General features: G+C 35.7%; 1 protein-coding gene across 1 annotated transcript; it reads right to left on the reverse strand.

Moving 5' to 3' along the window:
- Positions 1–5,608: 5,608 nt before the first annotated feature.
- Positions 5,609–14,395, reverse strand: LOC133293624 (oxysterol-binding protein-related protein 2A-like). The gene is made up of 11 exons (XM_061492210.1): positions 13,949–14,395; positions 11,952–12,311; positions 10,654–10,750; positions 9,217–9,659; positions 8,788–8,943; positions 8,259–8,426; positions 7,988–8,128; positions 7,304–7,531; positions 7,076–7,189; positions 6,287–6,478; positions 5,609–6,197 (listed from the first exon to the last, which is right to left on the reverse strand). The coding sequence occupies exons 1-10, from the start codon at positions 14,393–14,395 to the stop codon at positions 6,311–6,313; spliced, it is 2,322 nt and encodes a 773-aa protein (XP_061348194.1). The 3' UTR covers positions 5,609–6,197; positions 6,287–6,310.
- Between the last annotated feature and the right edge of the window lie 1,532 nt (positions 14,396–15,927).

The following is a 15,927-nucleotide window of genomic DNA, read 5'->3' on the forward strand; positions in this document are numbered from 1 at the left end:
CTTGATCCCTCCATGATTGACATCTTCTTCCTCAGCATGTTCCTCTCCTGTTATTTCTTCTCCCTCAACCTCTCCTTCTTCCCAGTCATCATCTCACCATTATGACGCATCAGGATTTCTCTCCAGGTTGATCGTTGTCCATCCTCATTTTCCATCCAAGTTTCTTGCCTAGGAACCATAGACACATCATTTGAGAACTTGTCCCTTTTTCCTTTATTCCTCTTATTGCTCCTTTGAAGGATGTCACGCTCTTCACTTGATTTCTCAGGGTTCTTACCATGATCGCCTTGTTCACTCCCATCGTGTTTCCTAGGGTTCGCAGCCCTCATCGCTCTTTAAAAGTAAAATTTTATATATAGGCCTATTTTTACAAAGACTGAACAAGTTACATGTTAACTTATATCGTATTATTTATTTTAATTAAAATAATATAAAATATAATTTTTTAAATAATTTAAATTAATAAAATAATATTATTTTATTTGTTTTTTCTAATTCTTAATAAATATTGAAGGGCCTTGTAGATTTAATAGGTCTAGGTCAGACCTTTTGATTTTTAAATATAAATCAGGTCAGACGTATAATTTAACTTATACTAAATTAATACACCATATCAGACTCAAAATACTTCATTATGGCTTAATCAAAGTCTACCTAGATTCAGTCGATTTACGCTCTTAAAATCTACCTAGGTTGAGCTCATTTATATCTTTAATCCTTATTTCACACATATTTACTAAAGGGAGTTATTTTCTCATGTTGCAGGAAAACAATTCCATGTACTGCACATAATGGGAAGTCAGACTAGCATTTTTGTTTTAAAGAAAACTGGGCCCACAAATTTTTTTGTTTGTGCATGACATAACAAATTTATTCTGCAATATTATTCTTATAAAACCCATTTACTAATTAAGCACATATTCTCTTCGAAAGAAAGCTGCTCACTTCCACTGCATCCTCACCCTAAATTTTATTTGTGCCAAAAAAATAAAAATCTAAAATGAGAAATTCCTTCTCGTCGTATAACTTTTGACGACAAAGTTAGAAAACTCTCCCTTAACTAAAGTTGATTCACCCATTTCATTCAATGAAGAATAATTTACAACGTTATGGGGTTGAGAAACAGTTGTGACTTGTGGCCACTTGGAATTCTACCAAAGATGAAAAACTTTCTTTTCTTTTTTGTTGTTGATAAATCACATATATTTTTCACTGAAAGTAATTTTGTTCAGGACAGATCCAGAGTTAAGACAGATAATAATATGAAGGATCAAATATATGCTCTCACTTTCATAAGTCAACTGAATTACAATTATTTGATTCCAAAATGAAAAACTTAAAGTGGAATATATTGAATAATATACCTTCTCCAAAATAGAAAAGCTTTTCAAAAAGGAAATTGAGGGTTTCAGATCATGTACCCTTGTACACATGTCAGATCCCGTAAAATCTTCATATGTTTTGCAAAGTGATCGTAAAGCAGCTTCCTTACGATTATTGTCTACTTTTACAATTAGATTCTCTGATATGACTTGATAGACCGGTAATGTTAACTGATCAATACTTTTCAAAAAAATAAAAATCTATTTGGATTATAGAAAATAATTTTATTTTCTACACACGTAAAAGAAATATATAGAACTCATATAAGATCATTTAAAAATAAAAATAAAATATAAATATAAATTTTATATACTTTATGTGTATATATAGGAGAAACATCAATTCCGTATGCCTCAAATTTACTGCTTTAATTTTATGGCAGTTTAGAAGATTACAACGGTCAAACTTAGCGTTAAAATAATTGGGTCATTTTTTTTTATTTTAATTCTGCCACTTTGAGGATCATTATAACGTTAAGGGGATTTTTAATGAAACATGTATGTATAATGGTATATATATGTATAATTCTTAGTGTTTGTTGTTCGTAAAATAAATAGTTAAATGAAGTACCAATAAAGATTAAGCATAGTGAATCAAACTCTTAGAGAAACGTTAAATGAAGTACCAAAGTTCGAACTCAGAAGAACATAATAATTGTTGAAGATTCCTTAGTCAAAAAACAATATTTAAATGAACTTGCAATTAATTTTAAATTTGTAAGAACTTATTCATGAACTTATTTTATGAGATAAGAACTTTGGGTTTTTGATCCTTTTGCCCCTAATTAAATAATTAATAACCAATTTGCCCCTCCCCCAGAACTATCCACCATCCTGCCCCCATTTAGTCGATTATGTTGCACTTTTAATCGACTAAATGGGCTAAACTCAGAAATTATGAAATGCGAATTTTAGTCGACTAAAAACTCATCTTAATCGACTAAATTGTTTGCACTTTTAGTCGACTAAGCACATTATTTAGTCGACTAAAGATCGCGAAAAACCCTATATCCAGACCTCTCTTGGGCTCATTTTCAAAATATTCGAAATCAAAACTTCTCTCTTGGTCTCTTTCTCTTGTTTGTCAGCTGTGAACCTTCCAATCACCCTTCCATTTCATCCCACCACCTCTAAGACATAGTAATTGTGAAATCATTGTCATTTTCCTTTATTTCTCAATTGTTTCCCCCAAATCCGAACCCTAACCCCTAAAATCTGATTCCTACCCCCCAAAATTCGTGTGAAAGATGAGCTCAAGTCCAAACATGTATGTTACCATGATTTACTATGATGGAAAGCATTATGAAGGCCCCAACGGTGTTCAATTTGAAGGAAAAACGAAAATGTTGAAAATCAAACGGGGCACTACGTACAATGAGTTGAAGGGGAGGATTAACCAAAAATTGGGGCTACACGGGAGCCATGGCGTTCAACGGATGATCGCCAGGGTAGAGTCTACAGTTGGTAAGGATGCTATATTCTACATTGGTAATGATATATGTGACGATGAAGATGTGGATTGTGTCATAGATGCAATTGTGGACCGAAAATTTCAAAACTTTATTGAGATATATGTTGAAATAGACTGTGGTCAATCTTCATCTGCACCTGTGCATGGAAGAAGTCAAAGTCAAGAAGACAGAGTGGTCGGTTTATCTGCACCTGCACCTGTCTTAAGTCAGATACCACTGAGGGAAATAGACGAGGATGAGGATGGGCATGACGAGGATATGGACAGTGAAGACGATGGTGAACCCGAGAGTGTTATTCCGCTGGGTGACACCTCAGATACGGACGTAGAGGGGAATTTTGACGCTGATACTAGTTCAGGAAACTTGAGTTCCCAGGTTATGCCACCGCTCCGTGTTGACCCTGTTAGCAGTGGTAAGATTGTAATATAAAGTTTTAATTTTGCATATATATATATATTTGTGTTTTCTTTCGTACTGACGGATAAGTTTAAATTTGGACGTAGGGTCTGAGATTGAGCCATTTTGGAACGACAGCCCACACTATTCGTTCATTAATTGGGCTCACCCTAATGATGAGACGGAGATATTGTATGGCGACGATGACATCCACGGTGGCTGGCATTTAGAAGATCCATTATATTTGTACCAAGAGTTTCGAACTAAATCTGAAATGCAACATGCTGTCAAATTATATTGTATGAAGTCTCATCGTACTGCTGTGGTGGCAAAAAGTGATGACCATAGATTTGTGATGAAGTGTCGACACCATAATGATGGTTGTCCCTGGTACGTGCGAGCTATGTTGCCCAAGAATGGAAATAGTTGGGTTGTTAGTAAGTGGGGTAAAAAACACACCTGCCTAAACCAAGGCCTTACTCGGGACCATAGACAGCTAGATTCTGATGTAATCTGTGCAGCCATTATAAGTATGTATTACATTCATTTTTGTTTATGGTTTAATTTTTCGCTATATTTATTGATTGTGTTGACTTCGAATTTTGTGTAGGTATGTTAAAAGAAGATCCATCCACGAAACCAGTTCTTATTCAGGAGAGGGTACAAAGTTTGTATGGATACAACATATCTTATAGGAAGGCTTGGAAGGCTAAAATGAAGGCCATTGTGAAGTTGTTTGGCGACTGGGAAAAATCATATGCCATCTTACCTGGTTGGCTGAACTACATGACACAGATAAATCCTGGTTCTGTGTTCAAGATTGATACGGATCAGTGTTGTGACGAACGACGAGTCTACACCGATAAGGCTGTCTTTCGCAGGGTATTTTGGACTTTTCACCAGTGCATTGAGGCTTTCAAATATTGTAAACCCATAATCCAAATTGATGCACGCACCTGTACGGGAAATACAAAGGTACCCTCTTGATTGCTACGTCACAGGATGGTGATGGATTCATTCTGCCTATTGCGTTTGCCATTGTTCCACCGGGTGAGAGATTGGATGATTGGTTGTGGTTTCTTAGCCAGATGCGTTTCCATGTCACACGTAGGCATGGTATCTGTCTAATATCTGATCGTCACCCCAGCATCATCAGGGCTGTGAAGGATCATGTCGGTTGGCAGCCTCCATTTGCGTATCACGTGTTTTGTCTTCGTACATTGGAAGCAACTTCAACACTAAGTTTAGGGACGTGGAACTGAAGAAAACGCTGATGAAACTAGGTAACCTATTTACATGAATTTTGTACATGTTGTATGTAATGTTGTTTATGTATAACTCATTGCAATTTGGGTTCATTTTTTGCAGGTTACATGTGTTCGAAGATTCACTTTGATTTAAGATTTCAAGAATTTTTCACATGAGAATATTCACATTTATTTGAGTGAATTTTCTTCTTATTGAAAAAGTGATCATGTTATTTGATCACAATTATTCATTGATGATGAGGTAAGAGAGATAAAATATATGATTTTTAAATGAATGATTGTGATCAAATAACATGATCACATAACTATTTTTTCACATGAAAGAATCCAATCATGTTTGAGTGGATTTAGATCCTTTCAGGTGAAAAAGTAATCATGTTATTTGATCATAATCACTCATTGATCCATTCATTAATGATGAGGTAAATAAGGAAAAAAAATATAATTTTTAAACAAATAATTATGATCAAATAACATAATCATCGTATAATCACTTGTACATGTGAGAACTCCCAATCTGAGTTTATACTTTATAGCCCCGTTCTCGTACTTACCAACAAGGAGCTGTTATACTACTGTCACTGTGTCAGTTTCGAGGGGAATAATCATTTTGTCACGTTTGGACAAAATAATTACCAGACTGTCACGCCAACAATAAATTTTGTCAAAATGTCACGCGGCATAATTCGCTATACAGTGTAGCGAATTATGTATGCAAGTAATTCGCTACACAGTGTAACGAAATATGCCACGTCAGAACAAAAAATGCCACATGTCAAATTTTGCAAAATTCGCTACCCTATGTAGCGAATTTTGCAAAATTTGACATGTGGTATTTTTGGTTTTGTGCGTTCTGACGTGACATATTTTGCTACACTGTGTAGCGAATTACTTGCATACATAATTCGCTACACTGTGTAGCGAATTATGCCGCGTGACATTTTGACAAAATTTACTGTTGACGTGGCAGTCTGATAAATTTTTTGTCCAAACGTGACACTTTGGTCACCCTCCCCGGAATATCTTGTATCAAAGCTTAATGCATTAAATAAAGTAGGGGCACACTTCAAATGAGATAACACACCTCGTATTTATTTTATTAGGAAATGCAAACAAATGTAATCAATCGATAGCCTTTCGGCCAAATCACTAGTTATCTCGGGATAAAGGGAGAGAATCTTACATAAGCTAATACCCCAAAATCCAAATAATTACATACTAACAAAATAAAAAATAAAAAATAAGAAAGATTATGGCAATCTAACAGGACACCCTAATCTCTGTTGTTAGGCTGAATTCTTTGCTCATCTAGATGAAGTGACAGCCTCAGTTTGAGATTCTCAGTGGACCACAGCTCTCTACAGTGCCGTGTACGTGCAATGATGTTCCATTAGGTCAATAGAATTACAACTTTACCAGCCATAGGCGATTGAAGTCATTTAAATCACAAAGCAACTTTCAGATAGAACCGATTGAAGTTATTTTTGCTACTCCTTCCCATTGTTTTTGCTATGATGCAAACACATGGGCAATACACAAACCTGTCCAATAAGAACAGCAAAGGGTCTCATTTTCAAAGGTTCCAAAAGGCTACTCTTCTCCCGTCCATTAAGTAAAACAAGTTGCCGCCATGCAAGAGATAAACCCGCCACAAACTAATTTCTATTCATTGTCATCATCTGCAACAGTATTAGCATGTCATTGCCATAAGACTTGGGTTACAAGTATCAAACATTTATTATTATTTTTGGAACGACATAAACGTTACCTGAACTTAAAATCAAGATGCACCTCAAGAATCAACCAAGCTTTCATGAAATTCACCAAATATATTTGGGCATCCATCCCATCTTCCTAGACCTCTCGCTTCCCAATACCCACCAATATATCGAAATGTTCCATTTTCACCTTCTTTGTGGAACCACCTAGGCTCCCAACCATTTTCTTGTAGTTTCCTTGACTGTATGAAAAGCATGATGATGATCAAACTATAGGTTAAAGACATTAAAGGAATCACGACCATCATCAGCCATCGGTATAATAGGAAAAACTTTTTTCAACAAAATAGTGAAATCTGCGACATTCATAAAATATGCAGTTGTTGAGTATCCTGTATTAAGGCTATGAATACAAGTACAACAGATGAATCAGAATATACAAATATAAGAACATTAGTTTGATACTAATTGGAGGTCAGCTAATGCACAAAAATAAGGTCAAAATTAGCTTACACTAGAGACTCAAAAAAAAAAAAAATTGCATAAATGTATCTCAGAATTAAACCATGAACCAAGCTTTATAGGTGATAGTTTAATTATGAATGATCACTTTCACTAACTCATGTATCATTGAGGGCAGGGTACATAAATTAATCATCAAACAAGTGCCTTCAAACATGAGAGTTATAAAAATAAATATTAAGTTTAGCGTACAACAGTTCAGAAATTCACCACTCACATGTACCTGGTCAAACATGGACTCCAAATACAACAAGAGGGAAAAGAAAAGATAGAATACATGCTTCTTGTACAAAACATGAAAGAGTTTTCAAACATACCATCCTTTGCCTCTTTTCCAACCTTTGTTTCTCCATATTAGCCTTCTCGTATTCCCCATTCTCTAGGTGCCGCTGATCTGGTCTCAGCCTGGAATCCGTGGGCGGAAGCTTCTCCTTTAATCCGTGATCAAACACCCGGGATCAGAAAAGGCTATAACAAACAATTAGAGATGCATAAGAAGAAAAAGGAAAACGCATATCAAATGATGATTTAATTCATCATTATACCTTTAGTCCTGGAGTAAGCTCATTCAGTGTGATGGCAAATGATGTCAAATTGTACCGAGTGAGATTTGAAGGTGGCTTAGTCCTTTTCCACAATAAGGTTGCATCTGACGAAGTGAAATCTTTTGGCCTGACATTCACATCACCATTAACATAATACATGCTGTCATCCCACTTGCCAAATAATGTGGCAACTTTTCTCCCCCTTACATCTTCAACAAATCCATGCACCTAATTAGACAAATAGGACACACGTTATTGAACATGATGTTAGGTAAAAGGGACATAGAAGATAATGTTCCTTTGGAAATTGTGAGATGGCCTAGAGCACTTGGCCAGAGGACCACCACCAATGGACTAAGTGATAAGCAATCCATTACAATAAATAAGCTCGACATCACATCTCAACTTAAAATATTAAGGTTTTAGGTTTATAGACCCTTCTATTTATATGTTCCTTGCTTACTCAACTTTTAATCAATGTAGGACTTCATTACTCACTTGAATTCTCACGAGAAATTTGGAGTCGGCCACATGCAGCCAAAGGACTCAAAGAAAGTTAATAAAGCAGGCCAACCAACCTAAACTAAAGGACAAGCTAGGTTATGAAATAAACTAGAAGTAATAGATCAGGCTCCGAAGGATAAAGCAGTAAGTTGTTACTAAATACTAATAGAACACCCTTACCTGGTGAGGATTTCGGTCAAGAATCGTCTGCTCTTTGAACTTGAGTCTGCATGAATATTGACGATTACCACGGATGTCCATGTTCCCATGATGATCACAATATATTTTGCCGAGGATAAGATTATAAATTGTAGTCGTGACCTATTGGAGAAACAACAACGATTATGACGATAATTTATATGTGTTATATAAGATGAAACTTAGAAGCCAAATCACTAGAACAATTGGGCAGTATATACACAAGTAAACAGAGTCATTTCACGATTTACACCTTGTTCCACTGAAATATTTCACCATCATCAAACTCTAGGGTAAGAACTCCCACTGGATCAAGCTGAATTGACCTTCCCCAAAACTTTGAACGAATGTTACTGTCAGCCCAAAACTTCCATCCTCTACCTTGACAGTGGCAGGCAACGACAGTGGGATGGTGACTTACCTGTTTCAAAGATAATTGCTGTGAGAAAACATCATATATTGGCAGGTTAATTGTTGCATGCCTAAGCCCAATTAGAACGGTATCCTCTTTACTTTCGTCCCACTTCTCAATCTAAGTTAACATTTTTCTTTCTTTCTTTTCTTTCTTTTTTTAAATGTGGAACTGAAAAATGTCTTACGAAAGTAAACTTGTTGGAAATTTCACAATCATTTATGAGGTGAAGGTTGAGTTATAGATATCCAAACCAAAACTGAACACAAGCTATTCATGGTAGCACTTCTTAGCCCAAGTTAAATACACTGCTGCAAAACAGCCTATATCCCAGCCAAAACTCTGCAACATTGAATCATACGGTACAAACCTTCTCAGAAAAGAAGCGAATTCCTTTGTCAGGATAATCAGCTTCGTAAGTTTCCCCTAACAAAGGATTAAAGGGTTTACAATGACGACCTTCAGATGATGCATATCCAGAAACTGCAAAGGCAGCAACATTCAGTGCCCGAAGGAGACTGTTTCCCTGAAAATAAAATTCAAAGCGTTAAAATTGTCACATTCAATAGCATTAAATAATGTCATTTTTGACGTATTATATGTTGCCACAACATGTGGACTAAGGACAATAGATACATTCCATTCAACACTGTAAGTATCGAGACAAAAGACATCCTAAGGGAAAATTCATTTACCAGATGGACAGTAAAAATCATCTGCCAAAACTAGTTTGAAATTTGTTTTGTTTAAACTGCGAGAGAAGATAATGGCACAATCAAGAGCAAGTTATATATCTTACTGATTTTCCATACTCATAAGCTCGATCAAGAAGATAAGAGTACTCCAAGTCCTCAAAACATTTCTGAAGGGATGATATAGGTTCATTAAAGTATACCGGTAGACAAACTCGTGTGAGGTCTTTGCCCACATTGTCTTTGATCATTGACCAAAGACTAACACCCTTCTCTTTCTCAACAGGATCTGGAAGCTTTCTTCGCCTTGCTATCTGAGGGTACCCATAATCATGAATCGTCTTCTCAACATGAGTGTTCTCCATATCATTGCACTGTGTGGTAGCTTCCCCAGACATGTTCACTTGAACTAGAGCTCCTGTTGACCCACACCTAAAACCAGGTTCTGTAAAATCCTCTCTAGTATCATAATATGAGATTTCATCTTCTTCTGACACTTCCTCCATTTCCTGTTTCTCAACATCATCTGATGATTCTGTTGTGCTGCACTCTGAAAACCAAAAGTACATGTGAAAAATAATACTACATACGGAAAGGATTAGATCATATATATCAAAGGTTGCAGACAGGTTCATTGTAAACAAATTTACTGAGAGATAAAATTCCGCAGTTTTCAGAAGACAAAATGGAATTTCATGCATACAGACAGCAATCAGTACGTATGAATGATATGATCGTTACAATATCCAAAGTGGAGACATCAATGAACATGGCACGTTTTTGAAGTTTTCTTTTTCTGCCTAAATGAACCAAAATTTGAGTAAACTATATACCTCAACTTCATGTTGGAGGTTATGGGTTTGAGCAAAAAGGGTTTAGACATCAGATTTGAAATACTCAACAAAATTACCTCTAGTTTTGGGAAAACCTTAGAGATAATACAAATTATTCGGCTCCAACTGATATGGATCCAAATAATACGCTTTCACCTTTTGGGTTTGTACGTGAACATATTATTGAACTATATTATTAATATTGAATTCCCTTACAAGTAAACTAGAAATTAACAAAAGAGGCCAACAAGGATAGGGAATCGAACCAGGTCCATCAAATATTAATCTAGCCAAAACATACAACGCATAAGCACTCATAACCCATCAATTGTGGACTTTTGAAATAATAATTTCATGCAAATTTGAATTTAAAAGATAATTTAAAAAAATCTTTAGAGATTAGAGACAACAACAGAAAGAAGATGCTTGTAAAATGCTCGTAAGAGGTGGATTTCAAACTATAGAGCTTAGAAAATAGAAATATACAGGCTCGTGTTTTAGTCACAGTTAGCAAAATGCTTTCTATAATTCAAAAGAGTTTGTGCAAACCATATGATGTCAGCAATAATCTTCCAGTTCATATAAGAGTATATAAGACAACAAAGATTCTGAATACAAGCACATGCTTATTACATCAAATAAGAAAAAGAAAAGTCACAGCATATGTATAAATTATAATGAGAAGCATATAAGTAACATATAAAGTGGTACCACTATATTTTCCACGTCCTAGATTTGAAAATTCATTCTTTGTTAATTGGTATTCACCATCATGCAAGGCAGAGGCCTCAGGTTCGATATTAGCTGCCTGTTCATGATCAATAATGAAAGATTACTTTAGTAAGTTGAATATATATACAGGAACAAAAGCTTCCACATCTAGAAACTAAGCACATGTTGGCATGCAGAAATCAGCATACTGAAAACATAGTAGAATAAAAGAATAAAATATGACCCCGCGGGGGGGGGCGGATGACAAGTGTTAATCAATTATTAGTATCATGAAATACAATCTTTGGGTGGGGGAAGGTGTCAGAAAAAAAGTAATACCATCAAACGAAGTCACTGGTGATATGAATTTCAGAAAAACCAACAGATCTGAGATCAGCCAAAATGCATGACCAAATGAACCAAACATATCATGTCATCTAACATATGCAATTTGACCTAGTTCTAGTTTCTACTTTCTATCAAAACAATACCATTTTCATTTAAGTTGCACCAATAGATTAGTAGCTTGTCTCATCATACGAAGCTAGAGCAAATATATATCCATGTGTTTTACAAACTTCGAAGTACAACAATGTAATAATGTACCAATACAGTAAATTCAAAATAATAAGCAGCAGTTCAGGAAAAAATAGCACACGCACCAGTAATTTAAAGAAAATACATCAATTGAGAATATGGAAATCTATCTCCAATCTCCAGGGTAGAATTATACGAATTGGGCAAGACCCAAAAAAAAGGATTTTATACAACTTTTAGCATTTGATAGAATAGAACCATGACAAGAAATTTTACATATAATTTAGAAGAAGAAAAAATCACCGTTAAGTTGTTAGTCAAATTGGCATTAATTTTGGGGAGCCAAAACAAAGTTGGAAATATTACAAACCGTATCTTTAAAGCAGTGAAAACTGAAGCTTTAGAAAAAAAAGTAAAAAAAATGTCTCATCACTTAAAAAAAAAAGAGGAATGACACAAAGCATATGTCTGACAAGAAACGTTAAGAATATTATAAATAATTGTCAAACTGGCTCACTACTGTGACACCCAAGTTCTCACCCATCATTAAAAAAAAAAAAAATTACTTTAGAAAACAAATCACTTGATGAACTCATTTTATTGTAGCCTAATTCATAATTTAGAGAATCTACATGCTCTATTCCACCAAATTTGAAGTGGAGAAGTCGTGTGTGAGGAGTAAACTAAAAAGTGATCGTGTTTTTAGCTAAATTGTCAGTGGTATTCCAAAGATTAAGCATACAAACAAGTTAAGAAATTACCTCCAACTGCCTAATTGTATCAAGTAAAGTTGATCGTTCTTGACACAGGATTTTAAGTTGCCCTTGTAATTCGGAGAACTCAGCGAGCACGATTTGCTCGCACTCCTTTACAAAGCTCTCACTGCTACCCTCTTCAAGCAAGCGTTTCTTAAGCCTCTCAGTTGATAGAGATATATGATTCGGTGCAAGTGGAAGATGATCACTGAGTGGTGGAAGTAGATACAAGCCACGGGTTGACACCAAAGCTTGTATCCAAGCCACACGGTCTTTCCTTGAATCAGTTCTCAAATGGAGAGTCTTTGTTGCTGTAAATATATAGAACCGTTTATCGTCTGACTTGCTCTCTCTAAATGACGAGATCTGCTTAACATTCAGATAAGGTCACTTTAATTTGAAATCAATGAAGAAGAAGAAGCACCAATGTTAAATAAAGAAAAAAAAAGAATATACCTGGTTTATAACAGGAAGCCGGTAAAATACTAATGACGTGACAAATTGAGTTTTTTATTCATAAGAAAGTTTAGAGTAAAATGAAACACTAGCTGCAGCAACTATAAGTATAAACTACCAGAAGTGCGTGTGAAGATTATTGAACATGTCCCCACAAGGAGCACAAGTGGGGAAGAGAGCCCACACCTTGAGAAAACAAAGTTATACATCATGGAATGACGCCTACTATTACTAGACTTGAATGATTCGGAATAGAAGTGAAAGATGTAAAAAAAAAAACAATATTATAAAAGAAAATATATATATATATTGAACTGGATGGTACCCCACCACCATGCTACCAAGTCCCACGTATATATAATATATATTATATATTTCTCTGACCAAGACAAAAGAGGGGCCTTTACATATGTTTTCACTTTTCTATTTCTATATTAAAAAAACTGAAAAAAAAAAAAAAAAACTTCTCATTTTATAAGGTTGCTTTGAAGTAACGTCGAGGAATTACAATTTACAATGAAGCTCAAACTCACACTCCAAGATCCCTAATTAGATCACCGCACTGTTAATATTTGTTTATTCTGCTCTAGAATGTAACGCCTTCAACTTCAAGTCTTCTGTTGCCGTTATTGAAAAGCGAAAACAATAAGCCAATAAAATACGCCACCACCGTCAGTATGCTTAGGCATGCACTTTTTTAGGCTTAAATGGCAAGACATTAAGGTTGGATTTTCAGAAAAAAAAAAAATAGCGTTGGTGTGAGGAAGAAGCAAATTTGAATGGTGAGGGTGAGGCTATTAAGAAAGAAATGAGAAATACATTCCAACCAATGCCGAAGAAGGGAAGGCAGAGAGGGATGATGTGACCGCAACTTAATACCATAGGGCTAATTGTAGGCTATCCCCACCCTCCCCCTTCACGGTCACCTGTTGATGTGACCCACTAAACATTAACAACCAGTTAAAACTGTAAAACAGGAATTAAAAAAGTTGCAATTTTGAAATTGAAACCACGAAACCCAGATGAGAGAGAAAAACATGAGCATTGAGAAACGAAGAGGGGGGAAGCGAATCATAGTAGAAACCCACGGGTTTCGACATTGCTGCTCGGTCATCAAAGCCTTGTTGCGATTTTCTCTCACCCCTTTTCCACTGGCAAAAGAACAATCTAAATCCGAATCATTGTTGATAATTTTCATGGCCGAGGAAATCAATCAAATCTTTGCATTGCGTTAGTAATTACACTATGGTAAAATTTTAAAACAAAAAAAGATAAAAATAAAAATAAAATAAATAACATGGTGATTATTTTGAAATAAAAAAACGTTGCCTCTACAGGAAAGTTGCAGTGAGGTAGCGCCAAAATGGTGACCACGACACTGCCAAAGCAAGACCAAGACCTGACCCACAGTATAACGGGTGATTCAGATCATCACCACCACTACCATCAAAGATGAACCTTTCTTAATTTTCCATAATTAAAATAAATAAATAAATAAAAATGAATAATGAGAAGAAGGAGAAGAATTGTACGTAGTTAGTGTTTACCTTGAGATGGACCACGCCGGAAGAAGAAGAAGAAGAAGAAGAAAGAGGAGGTTTGTGGTTCTTCCGGCGATTATTGCCGCCGCCGTCTCTGTCCATCCTGGCGAGGCGGTTGGCGGATACTTCTCCGATCAGGCGAACGTCGTCGACGGGGGTCAGCAGATTGAGATTCTCCGGCCACCGGATCTTGGAGTAAGAAAGGACGCCATTGCGCAGAAGGAACCACCGGGATCTCCAGCCCTTGCCGAAATTGGTCCACTTGTAGAGCACGCCGGCCACCGTGGTCTCCGATCCCCGATGCAAACTTCCGTCAGATCCACCCGCCGCAAAACTCGCCGGAAGGCTCCTGGTTCTGGACAGCGCCGCCGCGTCTGGCTCCGGCGAGTGGCTCCCGATCCCGGGACTCTCCAGGGAGATGCAGCACAAGGGGTGCATTTCCTTCACTCGCATTCTTCACTTCTAATCGCCAAAAATCCTTTTTTTTTTACTTGTCTTTTGCTTTCTTCTTTTCGTAGTTCACTTCTTCATTGGAACAGAAGCTGCATTGAAAATGGCATGAGGTGAATGATTTAGGGTTCTTAAAAAAAAGGTAGCTTGGAGTGATGAGGAGCTCTGAAACTGAGAAAGAAGTAGATCGAAGGAGGAGGATTAATTAATAACAAGAGGAGTGGAATGACGAAGATTCATTGATTAAATATATAACAATTAGTTTATTAAAAAATGTAAGGGTTTTATTTTATTTTTTATTTTTATTTTAAAAGGAGGTTTTGCTTGTAAGTGAATAAAAATTTGTTTGAGTAAGGAACATTTGTAGATGGCGATATATATAGAGAGTAAGGGGTGTGGCAGAGTAGTAATTAAATTAAAATTAGTGATTTTAAAGGTTGAAAATTGAGACAAAAGCGGTATGGAAACACTGTTTGTCACTTTAAATGACATAAAATTACGTTATTTCATACAAAATAATTTTTGTAATTTTTATTTTTGGTATCTATCTCTCTCCTAAATGACATTTACCTCATTAACAAACCCAAAACCCCGGACATATAAGTGAAGAAACCCAGCTTCCGTTTGTTGCGATTTGACGTTCTATTTCGTGAGTCGTGACTCCTTTAGATGCACCGAGAGGGGGGGTTTTCGTGAGTCAATGAGGGTGTCAAATTATCGGTAAAATATCGTGGGGGTGTGAACTGTGAAAGAGAACACTCTAGCTTGAAGGAAAAAGGAGACAGGGTGGCAGTTGACGAGGATGAGTGGGAAACTGAGGCGCGTTATAAATGCTATTTACCGCGTAATCATGAAATTTTCATCTTCCAATTTCTTCCATTGTGTTTTCTATTTTACCCCAGAAAACACTCATTTTAGATTTTACTGCTATTTTTAATCATATGTCCTTCGCATTGAAATGTGACTCAATGTGTTAGAATCGTGATGATTATGTTGTACCAAAAATTTAGGAAATGTGAAATGAAAATATCATAATCGACTTTTCATTAAAGATTAATGATTAAATATAGCACACTTTTCTAATGATATACTATGAATTATTACAACTATATCTTCTAAAATGCGTACATGAATTATTATGATCGAACACTTTCATTTTTCTTGTGTTTCTGTACTAAATAATTGTTTTATAGTGTTTTAAAATATCTGGAGGAAAAAAGACAGAAATAAACTAATCTTGATGGCCCATTTTGTTCTCATTGTAATTTAAAAAATACTTATATACAGTGTTTCAAAACTTGATTCTCATTGTAATTTTTGCATATTGTACAATTTTTATTTTTATTTTTAAATTTGAAGAAGAAAAATTACCACACTCTAAATCTCAAACAAAGTAAAGTTTACAAATTATTACAGATCTTAAGGTTACCATATTAATCCAGCCTATAAGTAGCTTTTTTTATGGCCTCAAATCTCAATGAAAGTACTAATTATTACGGACCTTGAGGTCATCACCTCAAAAAATACCTGAAGGG

Source organism: Gastrolobium bilobum, unplaced genomic scaffold (assembly GCF_033153095.1).
Source record: "Gastrolobium bilobum isolate Gb01-03AN ecotype WA unplaced genomic scaffold, APGP_CSIRO_Gbil_v1 utg762, whole genome shotgun sequence".
Classification (NCBI taxonomy): Eukaryota; Viridiplantae; Streptophyta; class Magnoliopsida; order Fabales; family Fabaceae; genus Gastrolobium; species Gastrolobium bilobum.

What these genes read in the sequence shown, in the direction of transcription:
- LOC133293624 (XM_061492210.1), bottom strand. Translation starts at nt 14,395, where the DNA reads ATGCGAGTGAAGGAAATGCACCCCTTGTGCTGCATCTCCCTGGAGAGT. An exon ending in AGGACGTGGAAAATATAGTG is followed by an intron (nt 9,660 to 10,653) that starts GTACCACTTTAT and finishes TTTGGTTTTCAG; the next exon opens with AGTGCAGCACAACAGAATCA. An exon ending in AGCTTACTCCAGGACTAAAG is followed by an intron (nt 7,190 to 7,303) that starts GTATAATGATGA and finishes CACGGATTAAAG; the next exon opens with GAGAAGCTTCCGCCCACGGA.